Here is a 19626-nt window from a genome sequence, read left to right on the forward strand (position 1 = left end):
TACTGGTATTTCCCAGGTTTTTTTTTTTTTTGAAAAATAGATTTACATTCTCATTTTTCAGATTCTCAGAAAGCCATGAGTTTGTTTACAGCAAGTATTAGCTTACAGCAGGAATCAATGTGCTAAACTGTTCAATTTTGTAAAATTATATACAAATTAACATGAAACTTAATTATAAAATGTCATGTTAAAATTATCTGTGAAAAGTATTCAGGAGGCATTAAGACAAAGGTTTACATTTCCATGTTTAATATATTGCTAAATTTCACATATTGTTTCACAAAACAATTGTTGCAATACAAGAATTCAACAGTAAATCAAAACTGTTACATATTTAGAGCAGAATTGCATCTGCCAAACAAGGCAAAAATACATATTTTATTAAAAATAAATTGTTATGTTTGTGTATAACAGCTCAAAAGATTACACCAAAATGTTACAAAAAACTAAAAATAAAATGTTAAAAACATTATATATGATGTTTGGCACATCTGGCAAATGGCAAATCTGAATTAAATTAACAGTACTCATTTGAGCAAATTAAAACAAAGGTTTCCATGCACAGTAATGTCTTTACTTTTAGTAATATGATTAGAGGAAGTTTGAATTATCGTGTTAATTACAGTGCCTTTACTCTATTACAACATCACTTCACAGATGATATTGAAATTAAAGTGTTTATAATTATCAATAGTTCTCAAGTACTCAGAAATAGCTACTTCCTTTTATTTCTGCAAACATGATTTTTCATAAAGGGGCAAATGGATACCTTACAGGACCAGCATTTCTCCATTGTGTGTTTCTGCTCTGTTTGCATTCCACACCCTTTACACTGCTTCAGGTCTTTGCCATTCGAGTCCTGCGATTGGCTTTTCTGCTTTATGAGACTCTCCAGAGAACTCTTAGTACTGGAGTCTGTGCAATGGGCTATTCCAATCACAGTAATTCTCTTTGGGTCCCAAACACAATCCTCCTCAAGTCCCACACCAGAAGCAGAGGCAGGTAACCAGGCTGTATCATATCCTTGTTGATGCCACGTGGTCCGCAGGTTCAGGCTTTGCCCTTCAATCCTCTTCACTTTACCCACTCTCACTCGCAGCTTTAACACGACTCTATCATTAGGAGCACATGCAGGGTAACCCATTGCTTTGTTAATATTCCTACTACAGTAGACGCCAGGGCCCAGAGTTCCCCCGCCAGACGGCCGAAAGCCCGATGATATGATAGCTGGGGCATTGGTTTTGAGTGTCCCATGGTACATAATATAGCCGTGGCTCTTTTTGGGCTCTTGACCTGGTTTAAGGTGCTTTGATTTATCACAGTATGCCTCCCATCCACTGAATTCCACTGGCATTTTGGCACTTACACAACAATATGAGATTGCAATGATCTAGATGCTCCTTTGTAAGACTGACGTACCTACAAAACATAGTTAATAATTAATTTGAATTTTAAAGTTGAAGTAAACAATCAAAACAGTATGGTAAAATAACCCTCCTGTTATGCTCTTTTACAAAGTCTTTTATTTTGTTTTGGGGGTTCAAAAAATGCATTATTTTTCACATAATTTACATTATTACAATAGCTTTCTCCCCAGGCTGGCACAAATGGCTCAATTAGCGCGGTTCTCACACGGTGAACGGAGCAGTTCACGACCACTTGAGTCAATGCTTGAGTTTATACCAGATGCCCTGCGGCTCGCTGAAGAATCCCAGAAGCGGCTGTCCATTGCTAAATGCTACATTGCTACATTGCTAAATTTAGGCGAATCCTCACCTCGTCCCTCCCCACCCGCCAACGATTCGAATTTCCATAGGTGGGATTTATTTTAATGATATTCTAATGAGCTTTGTGGCATCATAACATCCGGAAAATAATGCTGTGTAGTCCAAAGAGCTGTTCATTGTAGTTCTTGAAAAAGGATTTTTTAAAAACTACATATCTCCCTTTGGAGTGGTCTTGTACTTTGGATTTGTAACTTTGTTTCTATGCCCAATCATACGCACCACACACTGACTAGTATTCAAAAAGTGAAAAAAATATAATAATATGACTCCTTTAAAATGTTTAAAACACCAATGTAGACCATGCTAAGAATAATATATTTTGAGGATTATTATACTGTGAAACTACATATTTCTATGACATATTTCTATTCTAAAAGAATAAATAAAAATACATGTATTGCTTTCGCTTGATTGGTAGAGTATCCCCCATATGTGTATTTGGCAGCAACAGCAGCTCAGAGTTTAAGGCCTAGTACCTCGGAAGACGAAGAATCTTCGACACCGGTTAAACACTGAACGCTTTCCAAGACTAACATTTACTACGCAGACTGTTTTAGCGGCTGCAAATTAATATCCATAATATAACCACGAAAAAGCAATTTACGAACCTTGAGAAAGAGAATTTCACTTCCTTACTTTGGACTTTGAGCTGTTATGAGTGTGTTATGAGCTGTAATCTGACGTGCAAACACGTCGCTTTCACTTTCATTTTATGAACAGACTGTACACAGCTACCAACCAGATCATAGCATACCTGTATATTATATTAAGTTGTTTTGTAACATTTTAAAGGTGATTGTAGCCTATGTTTTGCACAAATTAGTCTACTGCCGTATCTGAACGATATAACTGTGAATATATTGAGAGACCGATCTCTGTATCAGGTATCAACCCAGTCTTTCCAGAGTTGCCAGGTACCAGAAAAAAATTCAAACCGCAGCCAATTCAAAACCCGCCTAATTTTTCCCCCGTCCAATCACAGCTGGCAACTGCAAGATAACTTTAAACAGAATATATATATTTTTATTATTCTGTTATTATTGTTTATTATTTTAGCTAGACTTGTTAGTATGTGCGTAACATTTTTAGGTTACTTTTTTAATTTTGGTACTTTTAATTCTTCTTTTACTTCATATTTGATTTTAATTTTCAGCACATTGCATTATTAATTGTTTAAAAAGTAATATATATGGGTCATTCCTGGGATTCTGTAATATTTCAGAGTTTCTAAAGTGGTGGCTTACCAAAATTAATAAAATACACTAAGCATTTGTCATGTCCCTGAGGCACTGAGTTTGTACTTGGAAAATTATTAACAAAATGTGCATAGTGTCTGTGATTTTTGGCAATAATGTAAGCATTTATTTGTGTTCCTTTCTCGTGAAGAATATTTTTTTTAAACTGCAAGATATTTTGGAAAAACAAACTGTGTTATGTTATGTCTCTCAGTATGAACTCAACCCCGTCACAATCATTCTACGCACATAATAATATAGACTGCTAATATTTGACATTATTTACTGGAAAAAAAACATTATTCAGGCCTCTTTAATAGTGGTGCAGAAAAACGTTAGTATCATACTTTTTGTTCATATTTTTGAGGCATATTATAGTCAAGCTGTCAAGCTTAACTCAACCCTGTCACATAACATTAAAATGTAAAATGTTTATTTTTCAACATTTTATTTTAATCCATAAGTATATACAATGTACTTGTGTTATTGCTGCCATATATGGTCTACTCTTCTAACTATATGAGAAACAGTGGCCATTTTAAATGGAAAACCTCAACCCCATCACAAATACATGTATTTCAAATGGTTATGGGGTTGTAAACTTGTGGCAGGGTTGAGTTATTTATTTGATTTATTAATCATTTTATATTACAATTGGCATGGTTTCAGCAAATATATATATATATCTATATACTTAGTAAAATCATGACAACTCATATTTTTGTTTATAAATCGATTTTTTATGTAATATGTCCACTTAAATTTTGACAAGCATTCTACATCAGAAATAAGGGAACAAGATGAGAGAGAAACAAAGCCAAAAATTAAAATTGAAGACAGCGTATCCCTTCAAATGTGTTGCAGACTTCAACCCCATCACACCTTGTCACATTAATATTTTTGGAAAAATATAGGGAAGACAATTAAGAATAAAAGCATTTCTTGCTGATTACTATCTGACATGTTAAGAACTAAAACAATGGTTTTAGTTAAAATTTTAAATTAAAAATATTTTTTACAAAAATAAAGAGACCAGGCAGGTACTGACAACTTTATATATAGGACATTTATTTTTATTTTATTGATTTAATTTATTTCAGGAATGAAGCAAGGGCTGTGCCAGTGACAGATTTTATTAAAGATACATTTTCTAAGATGGCAACAACAGCACTGTCAAAACAAACTAGTGATCAAATTTAAATTTTACTCTATATTCCATTAGATACCAAGTATTTTTGTCTTCCACACAAACATTAAACAATGTGCAACTGTGAGAAAAATTAAACAACTTTACTGTGAGAACAAAAAAGTGCTGGGAAAACCATAATAAGCCAATATATTATGGGATTTATTTATGTATCTACACACTGATGACAAGATGTTTATGGTGCATTTCATTGAAAGCACTGATGGCACTGTTGCAGTACATTTGCTTGACATAACTTCATCAACAATTACAAAAGCAGTCAAGAACCTTAAAAATCCTTTAACTTATTGCACACAGGACATGTCTTCAGTTGTGCTTTGGCTAGACACGTAAAAAGGCATAAAGTAAACAAATACCTTCATAGAGGCAGCAACCGGTACTTACTTTACAGTAAAGGCAGAGCATGTAGACTGAAAAGCATTTCTAAAAAATACTCAAATATGCTGAGAAATCTACAGAAATACTTCATACTCTGGAAATACAATGCCATAGTTGACTCTTTCTTAAACAGCTTCCCATAGCTGTAAGACGCACAGAGAAACCAGAAGACTTAGCCAAGGATAACCCAGCAGGAACACACTGATGGCAGAGCAGGGCTCGACGCTATCTAAAAGGCAAAGACAAAGTCAAGGTTAGGCAAAAAATGTATTCATTCTAGTTTTACATAGTGACACCACAGAGATGCTGTACCTAATTCGACAAACAGAGTCTTCTGGATCTTGGTTACTTTACAGATGAATGTTGTATTCTCGGTAATGGTGAAGCTCATAATGGTCAGCCTGAATCCGTATGGTTCAAGCTCTGTCACAAACGTGTTGTGCCTGAACTTGGGCTCAGGCATGATTCCAGAGATGTTGGTGTTTATGATGATCTCCTTTTGGCCTTTGGACATGGAAAACTCATAGTCTGTGTGGTAGTTGGATTTGGGCTCCAGAAGGCAGTCCACTCTAAAGTCATTATCTTCCTCTTGGCATACTGTAATTATACTCTCTTCATCCTGACACAACACTGGGATCATCAGAACTGGAAATGAGAAATCTGACTGTTATTTAACAGAAATCTGACTGTTATATACACTGCAAAAAATGCTTTTCTTACTTAGTTTTTTTTTTTTTTTTTTGGTCTTAGTTCCAGCCTAAATAATCTAAAAATTCCTAAATCAAGAAGAATTTTCTAGACAAGTAAAAATGATTGTCTTGTTTACAGAAAAAGTCCAAATTAAGTGTTTTTGCTTAAAACAAGCAAAATAATTTGCCAATGGGGTAAGAAAAATAATCTTGTTTTCTGTTTGAAACAAGATTTTTTTGCTTACCCCATTGGCAGACTATTTTGCTTGTTCTAAGCAAAAACTCACTTAATTTTGACTTGTTTTTTTTCTGAAAACAAGAAAATAATTTTACTCATCTAGAAAATCCTTCTTAATTTAAGAACTTGTAGATATTTGGGCTGTAAAGCAAGAAAGAGAAGCATTTTTGCAGTGTAACAGCCGGGGGTGAAAACTTTTGAACAGAATGGAAATGTGTAGCCTACATTTTTTTACATTTTGCCTAAATATATTTTTTCATTTATTGTTGCCCTTCAGAGGCTTCAGAAGATAGTTACATGTTTCCCAGAAGAAAAAATAAGTTAAATTTACCCTGATCTTCAAACTTTAACAAGTTTTCACCCCCGGCTCTTAATGCATCATGTTTCCTTCTGAAGCATTTGAACCTTCTGTAATAGTTGCATATGAGTCCCTCAGTTGTCCTCAGTGTGAAAAGATAGAAAAGATAGAAGGGTTCAGATACACAAAAAGGCTGGAAAACCAAAGAATTTGTGGGACCTGAAGGATTTTTCTGAAGAACTGCGGGCAGTTTAACTGTTTGGGACAAACAAGGGACTCATGAACAACATAGCTAAACAAAAAACACAACTGTAGATCATTCAGTTAACAACACAGTATTGAGAATCAAGGGGATGTAAACTTTTGAACGGGGTCATATTTATAAATTCAGCTATATGTAAACATCTTTTATGTGAAATATCTGATTCAGGTCAGTACTAATACATTATTTAGAGAATAAAATCTATATTTGAATAGTAAATATGGCTTATTATGAAAAGCAACATAGGAAAAGTCTTCATAACGTACTTACCTCCCAGAACAAGAATCCACCCAAACAAAGAGTTAAATGTGTTCATTGCAAAACTCTATAAAAGGTATAAAAGATGAAAGTCATAAAACACTGTTAAATATCCCAGAACAGAATAAAATCATTTAAACACATATAAATACATATTATTTGACTGTCTATACTGCTGTTATATTTCGAGGAAAAAAAAAACATCTTGTGTTTTCCCAGAGCATGTGGAGGTCTAAATAACCTTCCTGTGAAAGGCATTGCTAATGAATTAATAATTACCTTTGAAATAACCATCAACAGTGGCCACTCAATCTAGCCTGAACTCTACCATGAAATGGGTTGGAAAAAATAAAAAATAAAAATAGGAAAGCACGCTGATAAACAAACCTGCATTTTAAAATGTTTAGTCTTGTCAGCCATGTGGAACATCCATGAAACTGTGCGCTTCAGCCGACAGCAACAACAACAGTGCTGTAGCTCCACCTAACTGCCTCACATTACATTACACCTAACAGCATGAAGCACTGCACTGCAGTGGACTGCAGCAGCCCCTCCCATCTGTGCTGCACTAATGCAACGTCTCAGACATTATCATATGAGATACTTGTATGTCCATAATATGTCTATTCACTTAGCTAAAGTAACATACCCTGATGAGAATCATGAAGGCCTTTTGCTGCTTTGATGAGCCCAATGTAATTTTTAATGTAAAAAAACAGTGCAATACAGCACAATTTGGCTTGCAATTTGACAGGATGTACATTATCTATGTATCATAAAAGCTGATCTCTGTGTAATCCTCAATCACAGGCCAAAGCCTTTTGTTGTCTGAGCAGGCATGACATCATAGTTTTCATACATTTACCTTTCAGAGGCTTTATAGTCGTGCTGTTTTAATCCCAGTCTGTGATGTTTTTCATTTGGCAGGACACCCTTTGCAGTGGTTCAGAAAGCTTCAGCTCTGTGGAGAGTGGATGGAGTAGAAGGAGAGAGGATTCGAGAGAGAGGAGAAGGAAAACGGTTTGTCTCCCCCTTTTGAAAGAACTAGAAAATGTTTTTTTCAAAATGTTATGCAGTTTCCCACAGCGCAAAAAATCTTATCTTACTTAGTATTTTTGTTTTGTTTATAGCCAAAATGTCTAAAAATACTTTAAGTAAGATGAATTTACTAAATAATCAAAATGACATAAGATATTAAGTCTTGTTTTAAGCAAAATGCACTTCATTTAGTTTTCCCCCTCTGGAATCAAGTAAAAATATTCTTAAAAGAAGATTTACCCCACAGGCAGATCATTTTACTTATTTTAAGCAAACTGCACTTAATTTTTTTCCCCTGGAAACAAGACTAAATATCTTATTTAGTGATTTTTTTTTTTTTTTTTTTACTAACAAAACTCTCTGTTTAGTCTGTTTTTGGAAAGGTTAAAACTTCGGTGTTCAACATATTGTTTCAGTAATGCAAAAAATTTAAGACTGAAAATGAAACTTCATTTGATTGGTTTTATTTTGTTTAAGTTAGCTTTCAAAAAAGATCTATGACTGTTTGTCAAATTTAATTATTAAATTTGTTTTAAAGGAACACTCCACTTTTTTTGCAAATAGACTCATTCTCCAACTCCCCCGAGTTAATAAGTTGAGTTTTACAGTTTTAAAATCCATTCAGCCGTTCTCCTGTTCTGGCGATATCACTTTTAGCATAGCTTAGCATAGATCATTGAATCCTATTAGACCAATAGCATCGCGTTCAAAAATGACCAACGAGTTTCCATATTTGTTCTATTTAAAACTTGACTCTTCTGTAGTTATATCGTGTACTAAGACCGGCGGAAAATGTAAAGCTGCGGTTTTCTAGGCCGATAAGATTAGGAACTACACTTCCATTCCGGCGTAATAGTCAAGGAAGTTTCCTCCAGTAATATTGACGCAACAGGCGCAGTAATATCACACAGCGGATGAAATTTTCCCAGCTAGGTAACTTCCAACGAGGAACGCTCCCTGTGAATGCAGTTGGTCAGGTTGTGCTGCGATGTGCTGCATGATATTACTGCGCCTGCTTCGGCCATATTACGGCAGCAAACTTCCTTGACTATTACGCCAGAATGGGAGTGTAGTTCCTAATCTTATCGTCCTAGAAAATCGCAGCTTTACATTTTCAGCTGGTATTACTACACAATATAACTACAGAAGAGTCAAGTTTTAAATAGGAAAAATATCGAATGATCGTTGGTCATTTTTGAACGCGATGGTATTGGTCTAATAGGATTCAACGATCTATGCTAAGCTATGCTAAAAGTGATATCGCCAGAACAGGAGAACGGCTGAATGGATTTCAAAACGGTAAAAATCAACTTATTAACTCGGGGGGAGTTGGAGAATGAGCCTATTTACAAAAAAGTAGAGTGTTCCTTTAAAAGAGATAAATCATCTTTCAAATGTCACATGGGTTTGAATCAGATTATGTCTGATTTTTTATAAAAAGCCATATTTTTAGAACCCTTTGTCATAGATACATTCAAATAATTTAAAATGATAGGAAATATCCTGAAATTACTTTAGATACTTTCATTGTACCTCTGCATAATTGTTATCTTGAGGACCACGTAAGTAAAAAAATGGCTCATCTTACCCCACTCTCCTTTACAGAATGCACATACTCTATTTCTCCTGCTCTCTCTCCCTTACAGATGCACACATGGAAACATACACGTGCTAACGTTGTTAGCGCTACTCTGACGATATTATTAGTAAAATAGTTCAACAACTTAAAAGCTACATGAGATTTCTCACTAGTGAGGTAATAACTCAAGTAATTCACAAACGCTTATCTCTGTCTCTCTCTATGTCTAATAACTTCATTAATTAGTCTGCTATCAATGGCTGAAGCCTTCATTACTAGGTCAAAAATGACGTTTTGGAAGCGTTGGATGAGATGCGTAAGAAATTATTCCTATACCCTTTAGCGCTTTAAGGACTAAACTGGATGAATGCTTCGAAATATATCATTTGATCAATGTCTTGAGGTGTGGTAACAATATAGTATAAGCGGAATAATTGACTCTGGTCCGTTGAATTATTGGAAAATAATGCACACCTGTCTGTCGTCAATTATTCCTTACATAAATGTGACCCTGGACCTCAAAACCAATCATAAGGGTCAGTTGTTGTTTTTTTAAATTGAGATTTATACATCTGAAAGCTGAATAAGCTTTCCATCGATGTATGGTTTGTTAGGATATAACAATATTTGGCCAAGATACAACTATCTGAAAATCTGGAATCTGAGGGTGCAGAAAAATAAATTTTGAGAAAATCACTTTTAAAGTTTTAAGTTTTGATATATTTACAGTAGGAAATTTACAAAATATCTTCATGGAACAATAGATAATTTTGACCCATACAATGTATTTTGGCTATATCTACAAATATTCCCATGCGACTGGTTTTGTGGTCCATGGTCACAAATTACTGTTAATTTAGAAGGCCAATAATGGAAAACCTACAGATATTCCATATTTAATATATTTTGTAAGTATTATTTTATAATAAAAAAATTAACAAACACCAGCAGAATAGAATAATATAATATTATAAAAGAATAATAAAAATAGAATATTTAGGAAATGCAAATATCAGTCATATTACTATGATATAAATATGTTTTTCTTGACAGCCGCCAATCATTTGGTTCTCTTGCATTTTATTTTCAGTAAACATTGTGGGTGTGCCCTAGTGAACTGTTTGTTTGTTGCTCTTTGCATTTAAATTAGAGGACAAATTAGCATGTAAAAGCCTTTATTGTCATTTTCTAAGATGGATGCAGGTATATTCAATACAGCTAAGATTTCAGTCAATCAGAAGAAGACTGATGCACCTCAGACAAATGCTGTTTCTAGACAGGTGAATATCACACACACTACAGTGTGCTTTATTTTCCCTGGGAATGAATGATTATTTATTAAAGAGATTAAAGAGAGTGACATATCCAGTGTTTCCGTAAGTGACAAGGTACGCTTTTTGAAAAGCACTGACAGCTCATTGCTGAAGTTGAGAATTAATTCCACCGCTTTATTTTGAATTGTTAATTTGCCTCGGCTGATAACAATGCTGGTGGAGTGTAAAGAGGATGTTTTACATTTGAAAGGATTTTCAAAATAAGCCATGACAACCCGCCCTTCACATCAAATGAAGAGATTAATTCATCAGTACCATACAAATGTTGCTCATTCATTTATTGCTTTGGAGCCCCTACAAATTAAGATGAAAAGTTTTTATTAACACAATAACAGAAATGAAAAATTAATTTTACAACCATACTACCAAAAGAATCATAAATAGGAATAAATTCTAATCTGACTCTGCTGCTGTAAACAATGTTTTTATCAATATGTTATATTGGCACTGCAAATTTGTTTGCAACATACAGTATGATCGAAATTCCATCCACTTCACTTAAAAATTCTATTTACTTTTAGTAATTTTATAGCGTTTTCATTCATTCATTGTCCAAACCAATGGTTGCATGTAGAGTCATTGCAATTTTGTATCCTTTATTTTTTTTTTAAGTGCGGTTTATTGTAAGGAAGCAATAAGTTTGGTTAATTTGGGATGTAATGTTTACAGATGTAATGTTTATGGTTTTACAGACAAAAAAAAAAAAAAAAAAAGCATTTCTGGTGTGCATCTAAAGACAAAACAAAGGCACTGATATATCTTAAGATGCAAGTTTCTTTCAGTTGAATCATCTCAGACTTTTCTTATGCTCATCAAGACTTTATTTGATCAAAAATACAATTTTTTTAAAAATATTGTGAAATATTATTGTGATGTAAAATAATGTTTTTCTATTTTAATACACATTAAAATCTCATTTATTCTTGATCAAAGCTGAATTTTCCTTCAGAAATCTTTCTAATATGCTGATTTGTTATCAGTGCTGGAAACAGTGTTGCTGCTTAATATTTCCTTGGAACCTGTGATACTTTTTGTCAGGATTCTTTCATGAATAAAAAGTTTAAAAAGAACAGAAATTATTTAGAATAGAAATCTTATCTAACAAAATACACTACCGTTCAAAAGTTTGGGGTCAGTACATTTTTATTCTTTCTTTTTTTAAAGAAATAATACAATTAATTCAGCAAGAATGTGTTAAATTGGTAAAAAGTCATAGCAAAGATTTATATTTTGAATAAATCCTGTACTTTTTTTTTACATTTTTAATCAAAGAATCCTGACAAAAAGGTTCCAAAAAATATTGTCAACATAGATCATTCTAATAAATAAAAAAACAGCACATTAGAATGATTTCTGAAGGATCATATGGTAATGGTTGATGAAATTCAGCTTTGCATCACAGGAATAAATTATACTTTAAAGTACATAAAAATAGAAACCATTATTTATGTTACTGTTTGTTTCGGTACTTTTGATGATTGAGCAATAACTTAAAACATGCAAAACAACTGCAAAAACATTATAACGATTACTAATACCAAACTTTTGAACGGCACTGTATTGGCACATAAAGATACTTCTTTCTTTATTATTGTTTGAGCATTGAACACTGCAATGCAGTTCTGAAATGGTATGTTCATTTATTGAGCACCAGAGGGAGGTGTAGGACTACATGACACAATAAATTCCCTTTAAATGTATTCCCAAAAATGCTTTACAAACCAGTATTTGTGTGTTATCACACATTGAAGCCGCTCAGTGACAAATACTGTCGAAACGCACGATGAACTCTTAATAAATACTTTGTTTCACTTTTTATGGCTGCAGCACAGTTGAACACCGCCTGGTATTGCGATCCATTAATCGTATTGCCCTTAATCACCGAGCGAATCAGACGAGAGCTGCAATTTGGGCGCAACTTTGAATACTCTGCTGGTTAGCGTTGTTTGACGTTTTCAAAACATCCTACAGTTTAACCGAGAGCAGGGTTTGATGTCAGGTAAAGTTTATACGACGAGTTTCCGCGTAACAGATGATGCTTTTAGAGACTTTTGTCAAAAGCGCATGGATGAGGGTAACCGCCTCAGGACGATAGGACAACAAATAAGCGAAGAAAACGCGTCTACTTTTTAGTCTAGGCTGCAACTGAACAGATACATCAGGTTTATGCTGATACGGTCATCCATTCTTCTTTAATCTCAGTGCTTTAAGCTGATTTATGTTCGATCCGCTGCCCACGCGCGCAGTTCAAAGTGCGTCTCGATGCGCGTAATTGTTTTACTCAACCGGAGCATTGAAGGCATCCATCCGAACTGACTGACAAGTTCAAATTAACAACTGGATATCTGAATATCTTCAGTTTTCCTGTCACATCTCAATAAATGGGGAACCTGGATAATTGTTCTCTAAGGGATTGTGCTTTCTGTTAAACTCATACCGCACCACTTGTTTTGAAATCGGTATATCTTAAACAAGACCATGATGTTTTTGAATCTGGTTCTTCCACTGATGTCCATCGTTTTGATACGAGGTAAGACAGACTCTTTCTTCTTAGTGTTATTTAATGTCTGTTTGTCTCATTTTACGTTTTCTATCACTGCTGTGTTGTTTTTTTAACTATTACGACTATTTAAAACAATTTTTGAAACAATAACAGCTAAATAATTCATTAAAACGTTCATTTAAATGGTTATAATTATTAATAGTATGGTCCACCATGGTCCACCGTGCAATTTATTGTAGAACCAATATTAAAGAATCAATTATGTGAAGAAAAGTGTGACTAGTTAAAAACAAAATTCTTTTTTTTTTAGAATAATACTAAATATTATTAAAGTCTTCATTGTTTTGTTTCTGCTTTTGACACAGTATTATTTCAATTCCCCATGTTTCCTGTAGATTCGAACATACATGAATTGATGAAAAGTGTTTGTATGTTACCCTGGACAACAAAACCAGGATCATTTTTTAAAATTGAGTCTGAATCTACTGTATGAAAGCTGAATAAATAAGCTTTCCATTGATGTATGGTTTATTAAGATAGGACAATATTTGGCAGAGATATTTAGCCTGAAATATTGAGAAAATCACCTTTAAAGTTGTCCAAATGAAGTTCTTAGCAATATTACTAATCAAAAGTTAAGTTTTGATATATTTATGGTAGGAAATGTACAAAATATCTTTATGGAACATGATCTTTACTTAATATCCTAATGATTTTTACCATAAAAGAAAAATCGATCATTTTGACTCATACAATGTATTTTTGGCTATTGCTACAAATATACCCGTGCTACTTAAGACTGGGTTTGTGGTCCAGGGTCATATATCAGTAAAAATAGCCTATCAGTCTGTATCTAATGTAATCTGTCGTAGAGAACAACATAACGAAGAGTCAAATATGTTAAAAGGTCAAAAGTATTTTACACTATCTCTTTGTATATTTACAGCTTTCAGATTTTACAATTGAAATGTTATCATAATTCATGTAATGCGAGGGTCTGGTTGAGCGTGAACCACCATCATACTTCCGTTCTAGCAGTAAACATGCTCTGTTGTCTTAAGTATGTAGCATCAGAATTACGGCTTGTGATGTAACAGCGTAAGTCTGCAGAGTCTGCCTTTTCACAAACACATGGGCCGTCTGAGATTTCCTAGACACTATGCTACACTTAAGAAACATCTGGTGAATTGTGATTGTTTTTTTTGTAAAAGTGAAGGCAATCCACTTGTATTGGGGAGTAAATCAACAGCTCAAGCAGTCACATGTGCAGCGACTGGGTTTATCTGTATAGTGGGATTTGCAGCATTATTTTCTTTGTGCTGTTTGTCCTCGGCTGTTGATGTCTGTATCAGCACTGGAGAATGAAATATGAACCATATCTCTCTTATTTATTTTATTAAGTATGTGAATCAACACATTCTTTTACATTTAGAAATGTCAATGTCTTTCATTGTCTGTCTGTTGAATATCTATTTGCACTATGTTTAGTTAAATGTTTAGTTTATTTTTAATGTGTGTCATATCTTGTTTCAAAATTGCACACTGGAGTATGGGAGAAACGCAATTTCAGTCTGCTGTGTAATGTACTGTTGCATGGTTTGATTGACATTAAAGTTGAACTTGAACTTGAACTTGAACTTGAAAAGACAGACTAACATGTTACTCAAATGTTCACGTTGATACTGTAAAAGTGGCATCTTTCAGAGCTTTATCATGAGAGTTTATAATGCTTTAAATCATCAGGGGCGTTTCCTCTGAGGAGGCAAGGCAGGCAGTGTCTCCTCAAAATATTGGATGAGAAATATTCGTAGTACAAAAATAAAACAACTTATAAATAAATCACTTGTTTTCAGTCTCTCTCGTCTCCCCTGAGCCCAGTGAGTTTTAACAGACCCCTAACGCATGCGGTGAGTTCGGTGGGGGTAATTGAGAATGAATGAAGTAAAGTGAGTGGAGACAATGCCTCCAATCCGATATGATTGGTTATGTTTGGCTGTGATTGGTTCATGCGATAAATATATTGTTTAAATTGTTACTGCCTTAGGTTATTATTTTGGAATAAATGTAAAATGCTTAAAAGCACTTACTTGACAAGATTCATACTTGGCTTTTAATAAATGGAATATTGATTATTGATTAGCAATACTGATTATTAATTAACATTGTTAATGCAAAAATATATAAAATTTTTCTGATATAGTGTAATTAATGCTTATTTAACCAAGAAAATGTGACAGAAAAAAAAACACAGCACACAACTGTAATGTACTATTGTATTTTATTATATATACAGGCAAGCCCGAAATTATTCATACCCCTGGCAAATTCTGACTTAAAGTTACTTTTTTCTCACTATCCTCCTGGCCAGCACAGGTGTCACTTTTGGCTTCCGACCACGTCCTCTGAGATTTTTCACAGTGCGGAACATCTTGTATTTTTTAATAATACTTTGCACTGTAGCCACTGGAACTTCAAAACATTTAGATATGGTCTCATAGCCCTTTCCTGACTTGTGAGCAGCCACAATGCGCAGGCGCAGGTCCTCAGTGAGCTCCTTTGTCTTAGACATGACTGTCCACAAACCAGCAGCAAAGAGTTTCTGTTTTTCACCTGTTGAGTTGATTAAAACAGCTGTTCCCAATGAATCAGGGTAATTAGGATGCTTTAGAACAGCTTGGGACTATTTGGAATGGTATAGAACTTTGGATTTTCCCATAGACTGTGACAGTTTGTAAAAGGTATGAATAATTTTGGACATGCCACTTTTTGTTCAAATGTAAATATAAGCTAAGAAATATTTTTTTCCACAGTGATGCCTCTTGTACATCATCTTATTATCTTTTGGGAGAAGCATGTGTCATTTCCGGTCAAAAAAAAATTGCTGGTTGAATAAAAGTAACTTTAAGTCAGTATGAATAATTTCGGGCTTGACTGTAGATATAAAAGCCATTTTAAGACTAGTTTTTGCTAGTTATAAGTGAGAATTGGGAGGGAAAATATGCATATTCGTCCTAAAATATAAGAAACAATTCAAAAGATTTTTTAAAATTTCTTTTGATTTTGGAGCAAAATGTGATCTGGGCATGTGAAACAATGAAAAAACTTACCTATATATACACCAATCACTGCAGTTTCCAGTTTAAATTAACACTAGAGGCAATAAAACTCCAAGTTTTAATCTTTTTCACACAAAGTATTATTTACAGGTACAGAGTTTTGATTAATGAAGCTTAATTTTCACACAATTACTTGCAGAATGTTATATTACGACTTCAAAACAATATCATGCGCACTTTGAAAACTCATGCTTTTGAACATTGTCGTCACATATACAGCTTTGTGGAAGGTTTTCAACACGATAGAGCATTAAGCTTTAGCAGTGTTGGCCACGTTACTTTAAAAAAGTAATTAGTTATAGTTACTAGTTACTTCTCACAAATAGTAACTGAGTTAGTAACTGAGTTACATCATCATAAAATAACTAATTACAAGCGAAAATAACTATTGTGTTTCTTAAAAAAAAAAGTTCAAATACGTCAAATAACTTGGATGCCCCCAATTTTAAATATGGTAAATAAATAAAACATCGTACACTGATCTACACTATTTTAATGTTGCTGTGAGACAATGTGAGAGATACCTTCCAGGGGCTAAATATCACGTTTCTGGGGTCACTTTAACCCGCAGACATAAAAAACACCCCACAGAAGGCTCTACTTTTCTTTGTGTATAGTCATAATAACAACAAAACAATGTACTTTTGTAAAATAAAGAGAATAAACAGGGTGCGCTTCCTGCCATCTCAGTCTCCATCACCTCACTTCACAGAAATAAAACAAACTGAATCTCAATGAATACCTACTTTACAGACATAAAAAAACATAAATGTATAGAAAGCTTAAAATGTCTACTTTTAAATAAAGTAAGTCACGTCGAAAACAAATATTCTCTGATAAAGTAATCCATATGATACCAAAGCAAGCTCCACTTTTTCCCATCTAAACTCAGAAGACGCGCTGAGAGGAATAAGCCAGAATTTACCTCAGTAAAAGACTGCGACGCAATGCACACCCAGATAGCACACGTACGTCTGCAAGATGTCTGTTAAAGATCTCTTTTGCATATATTCTAAATCATAAAAATCTTAAAGACATCTAATAGACATCTATTTGACACCTGATATGAAACGGCCAATAGACATATTGTGTATAAGCGAACTACGTCTTGCAGATGTAAATGCAGACATCAAATAGACGTCTCCGAGATGTACGTATGCTATCAGGGGCAGCTTTGCAGGTCCTTTGGCTGAAAGAGAGCCTACTCGGATAAAAAAACGCTTCAGTGAGCTTAATAATAGTAACGCCGCATTTTATTGTCAGTACAGTTAACTGCGTTTTAACAGGGGAAAATAATGCCTTTGTAGTAACGTTGTTTATTTATATTGCCGTTATTCCCATCAGTGACCTTCAGCAACACTCCCCGGATATTTTAATTCTGACCAGTGCAATACGTACCTCAAGCAGCGTAATAACAACACAGCAATGCAATACATGCCTGTACCAGTGTAATAAAAACGTGCCATGGTCACATACTGATTGTGTGTTTTAACGCCAGTCTGGACATTTCACTTTGAAACTGTTGCAAAACATGCAGTAAGGTATGTGATAACGCTGTTGCAGAAATGTACATAGAGGCATGTATTTTCATGAGCCTGGGTTGTGTTTTTGGCACACGTTGAAAGATTCACTCTTATTAGTTGTTCCTCGGCTTTGTTTGAACAGGTCTTTGAAAAATGTGCTAGTGGTGAAGAGGTGGTGAAACAGGACAAAAATATCTGTACATTTGCATGACACTTTTAGATGGATTTGTCAAATTTGTTTTTAAATCTAACAGTTAATGCTTAATTATTATTTGTTTACTACAATTTGTAAAAATTTGGATTGCTGTGTCTGTCTTGATTTGGATAACGCAGTCTAAGGGGTGAAACTTGCGTATGATTTCTGAACTGTTGTCAGTAACAACCACAAAAACAACTGGTTTCCTGTCATCTTGACTTCATGTCATCTTCATATAGAAAGCAGCACAGCTAAGGAAACAGCAGGATGTTTAGCAGCTGGTGAACTTCATTAACAGTTGATTTCTAAAATGATAAACAGCATCAGAAATTTGACGTGTGTGAAGTTTTTTCTTATACACTTGAGAAATCATTTTACTTGTCAGTTAGCACAATGTGTATCATAACTCACGTTAGTATGAAAATATTTGCTGAGAACATAAGTTAACTAAATGTAATATAGATGTGAAATGTCATGTAGAAAATTCTTGACTTTTGAATAATGAAAAGAGAACTTGCATATTTCAAATCCATGTGAAATATGAATGCATTCTTCCATTTGCAGATCTAATTAGACGGAATTATTTAAGAACATTGTATATGTGAGTGTATATGTGTGTGTGTGGCCTGTCTGGTGTTAAGCGTTGTCTGGTCCTGCTGTGGCTGATCCTGACCCACTTTCCCCCCTTACTATGAGCACTCCCTCTTTAACTGCCACTGAGCACACGCTCCTACCATCTGTTATCCCCTGGCCCGTTGCCATGGCAATACTGGGAGTCTTTTCTAAACGGGCGATGCAGTAGTCCGTGGGTAATGTAGTAAAGGGCTGAACTCCAGCAACAGGTCATTGTACTAAAACCACGGCGTTGGCATAAGCCAGCTCAGTACATGCGACGCAGCCCTCTGAGCTTGAGTAATGATGAGCTGTGATTAAGTTGAAGGACTAATCGCTAAAATGATTCAACTGTACCAACCCACCAGACGCAAATCAGTACTATGGGGGGGGGGGATTCATCAGAAATGGATATCAAATAAATCTGGATTAAGAGTGTTCTGTAGTGGCGGGGATTTTGATTCATCCCAGCGACTTTTGAATCCATTCACTGAAAATATTTGTTTTGAGTTGTTCACTGATTCATTCTGTGATGAGTCATTGAATCATTTATTCAATTGATTAATCTTTCATAACTGAACAAGTCTTCAGGTGTGTCTCAATCAGCTTTCTTGTTCCTTACCTCATGAATAAGTATATTGTGTACACGAATCCAATCACCTGGCTCATTGCACATTGGGACAGTGATTACTCAGGTTCTCGCGACATGAGTACAGTCGTGGCCAAAAGTTTTGAGAATTACATAAATATTGGAAATTGGAAAAATTGCTGCTTAAGTTTTTATAATAGCAATTTGCATATACTCCAGAATGTTATGAAGAGTGATCAGATGAATTGCATAGTCCTTCTTTGCCATGAAAATTAACTTAATCCAGAAAAAAAACTTTCCACTGCATTGTTAAGAAGGCTTCAGGGTGTCCAAGAAAGTCCAGCAAGCGCCAGGATCGTCTCCTAAAGAGGATTCAGCTGCGGGATCGGAGTGCCACCAGTGCAGAGCTTGCTCAGGAATGGCAGCAGGCAGGTGTGAGCGCATCTGCATGCACAGTGAGGCCAAGACTTTTGGAAGATGGCCTGGTGTCAAGAAGGGCAGCAAAGAAGCCACTTCTCTCCAAAAAAAAACATCAGGGACAGATTGATCTTCTGCAAAAAGTATGGTGAATGGGCTGCTGAGGACTGGGGCAAAGTTATATTCTCAGATGAAGCCTCTTTCCGATTGTTTGGGGCATCTGGAAAAAGGCTTGTCCGGAGAAGAAAAGGTGAGCGCTACCATCAGTCCTGTGTCATGCCAACAGTAAAGCATCCTGAGACCATTCATGTGTGGGGTTGCTTCTCATCCAAGGGAGTGGGCTCACTCACAATTTTGCCCTTTGAAA

General features: G+C 34.8%; 3 protein-coding genes across 5 annotated transcripts in view; 1 reads left to right on the forward strand and 2 right to left on the reverse strand.

Moving 5' to 3' along the window:
- Positions 1 to 232: 232 nt before the first annotated feature.
- On the reverse strand, positions 233 to 2467 carry LOC141293053 (uncharacterized). Its single transcript, XM_073825097.1, has 2 exons — positions 2396 to 2467; positions 233 to 1419 (listed from the first exon to the last, which is right to left on the reverse strand). Exon 2 carries the CDS (start codon positions 1352 to 1354, stop codon positions 716 to 718), a length of 639 nt encoding a protein of 212 aa, XP_073681198.1. The 5' UTR covers positions 1355 to 1419; positions 2396 to 2467; the 3' UTR covers positions 233 to 715.
- A 1882-nt stretch (positions 2468 to 4349) lies between these two features.
- Positions 4350 to 7343, reverse strand: LOC141292994 (uncharacterized). Of its 2 annotated transcripts, none has more exons than XM_073825043.1 (4): positions 7218 to 7343; positions 6365 to 6419; positions 4920 to 5252; positions 4350 to 4836 (listed from the first exon to the last, which is right to left on the reverse strand). In XM_073825043.1, the coding sequence occupies exons 2-4, from the start codon at positions 6408 to 6410 to the stop codon at positions 4733 to 4735; spliced, it is 483 nt and encodes a 160-aa protein (XP_073681144.1). In that variant the 5' UTR covers positions 6411 to 6419; positions 7218 to 7343; the 3' UTR covers positions 4350 to 4732. The 2 variants fall into 2 exon arrangements, with proteins under 2 accessions (XP_073681144.1, XP_073681143.1); XM_073825042.1 differs by lacking the exon at positions 7218 to 7343 and adding an exon at positions 6740 to 7201.
- Positions 7344 to 12197: 4854 nt separating this feature from the next.
- The window catches only part of nectin1a (nectin cell adhesion molecule 1a), a 40815-nt gene continuing 33386 nt past the window's right edge, over positions 12198 to 19626 (forward strand). For both annotated transcript variants that reach the window (XM_073824728.1, XM_073824727.1), the window contains exon 1: positions 12198 to 12833. In XM_073824728.1, coding sequence (XP_073680829.1) covers positions 12782 to 12833 — 52 coding nt within the window. In that variant the 5' untranslated portion in view covers positions 12198 to 12781. The remainder of the gene's footprint in view (positions 12834 to 19626) is intronic.

This window comes from Garra rufa, chromosome 19 (genome assembly GCF_049309525.1).
Source record: "Garra rufa chromosome 19, GarRuf1.0, whole genome shotgun sequence".
Taxonomy (NCBI): Eukaryota; Metazoa; Chordata; class Actinopteri; order Cypriniformes; family Cyprinidae; genus Garra; species Garra rufa.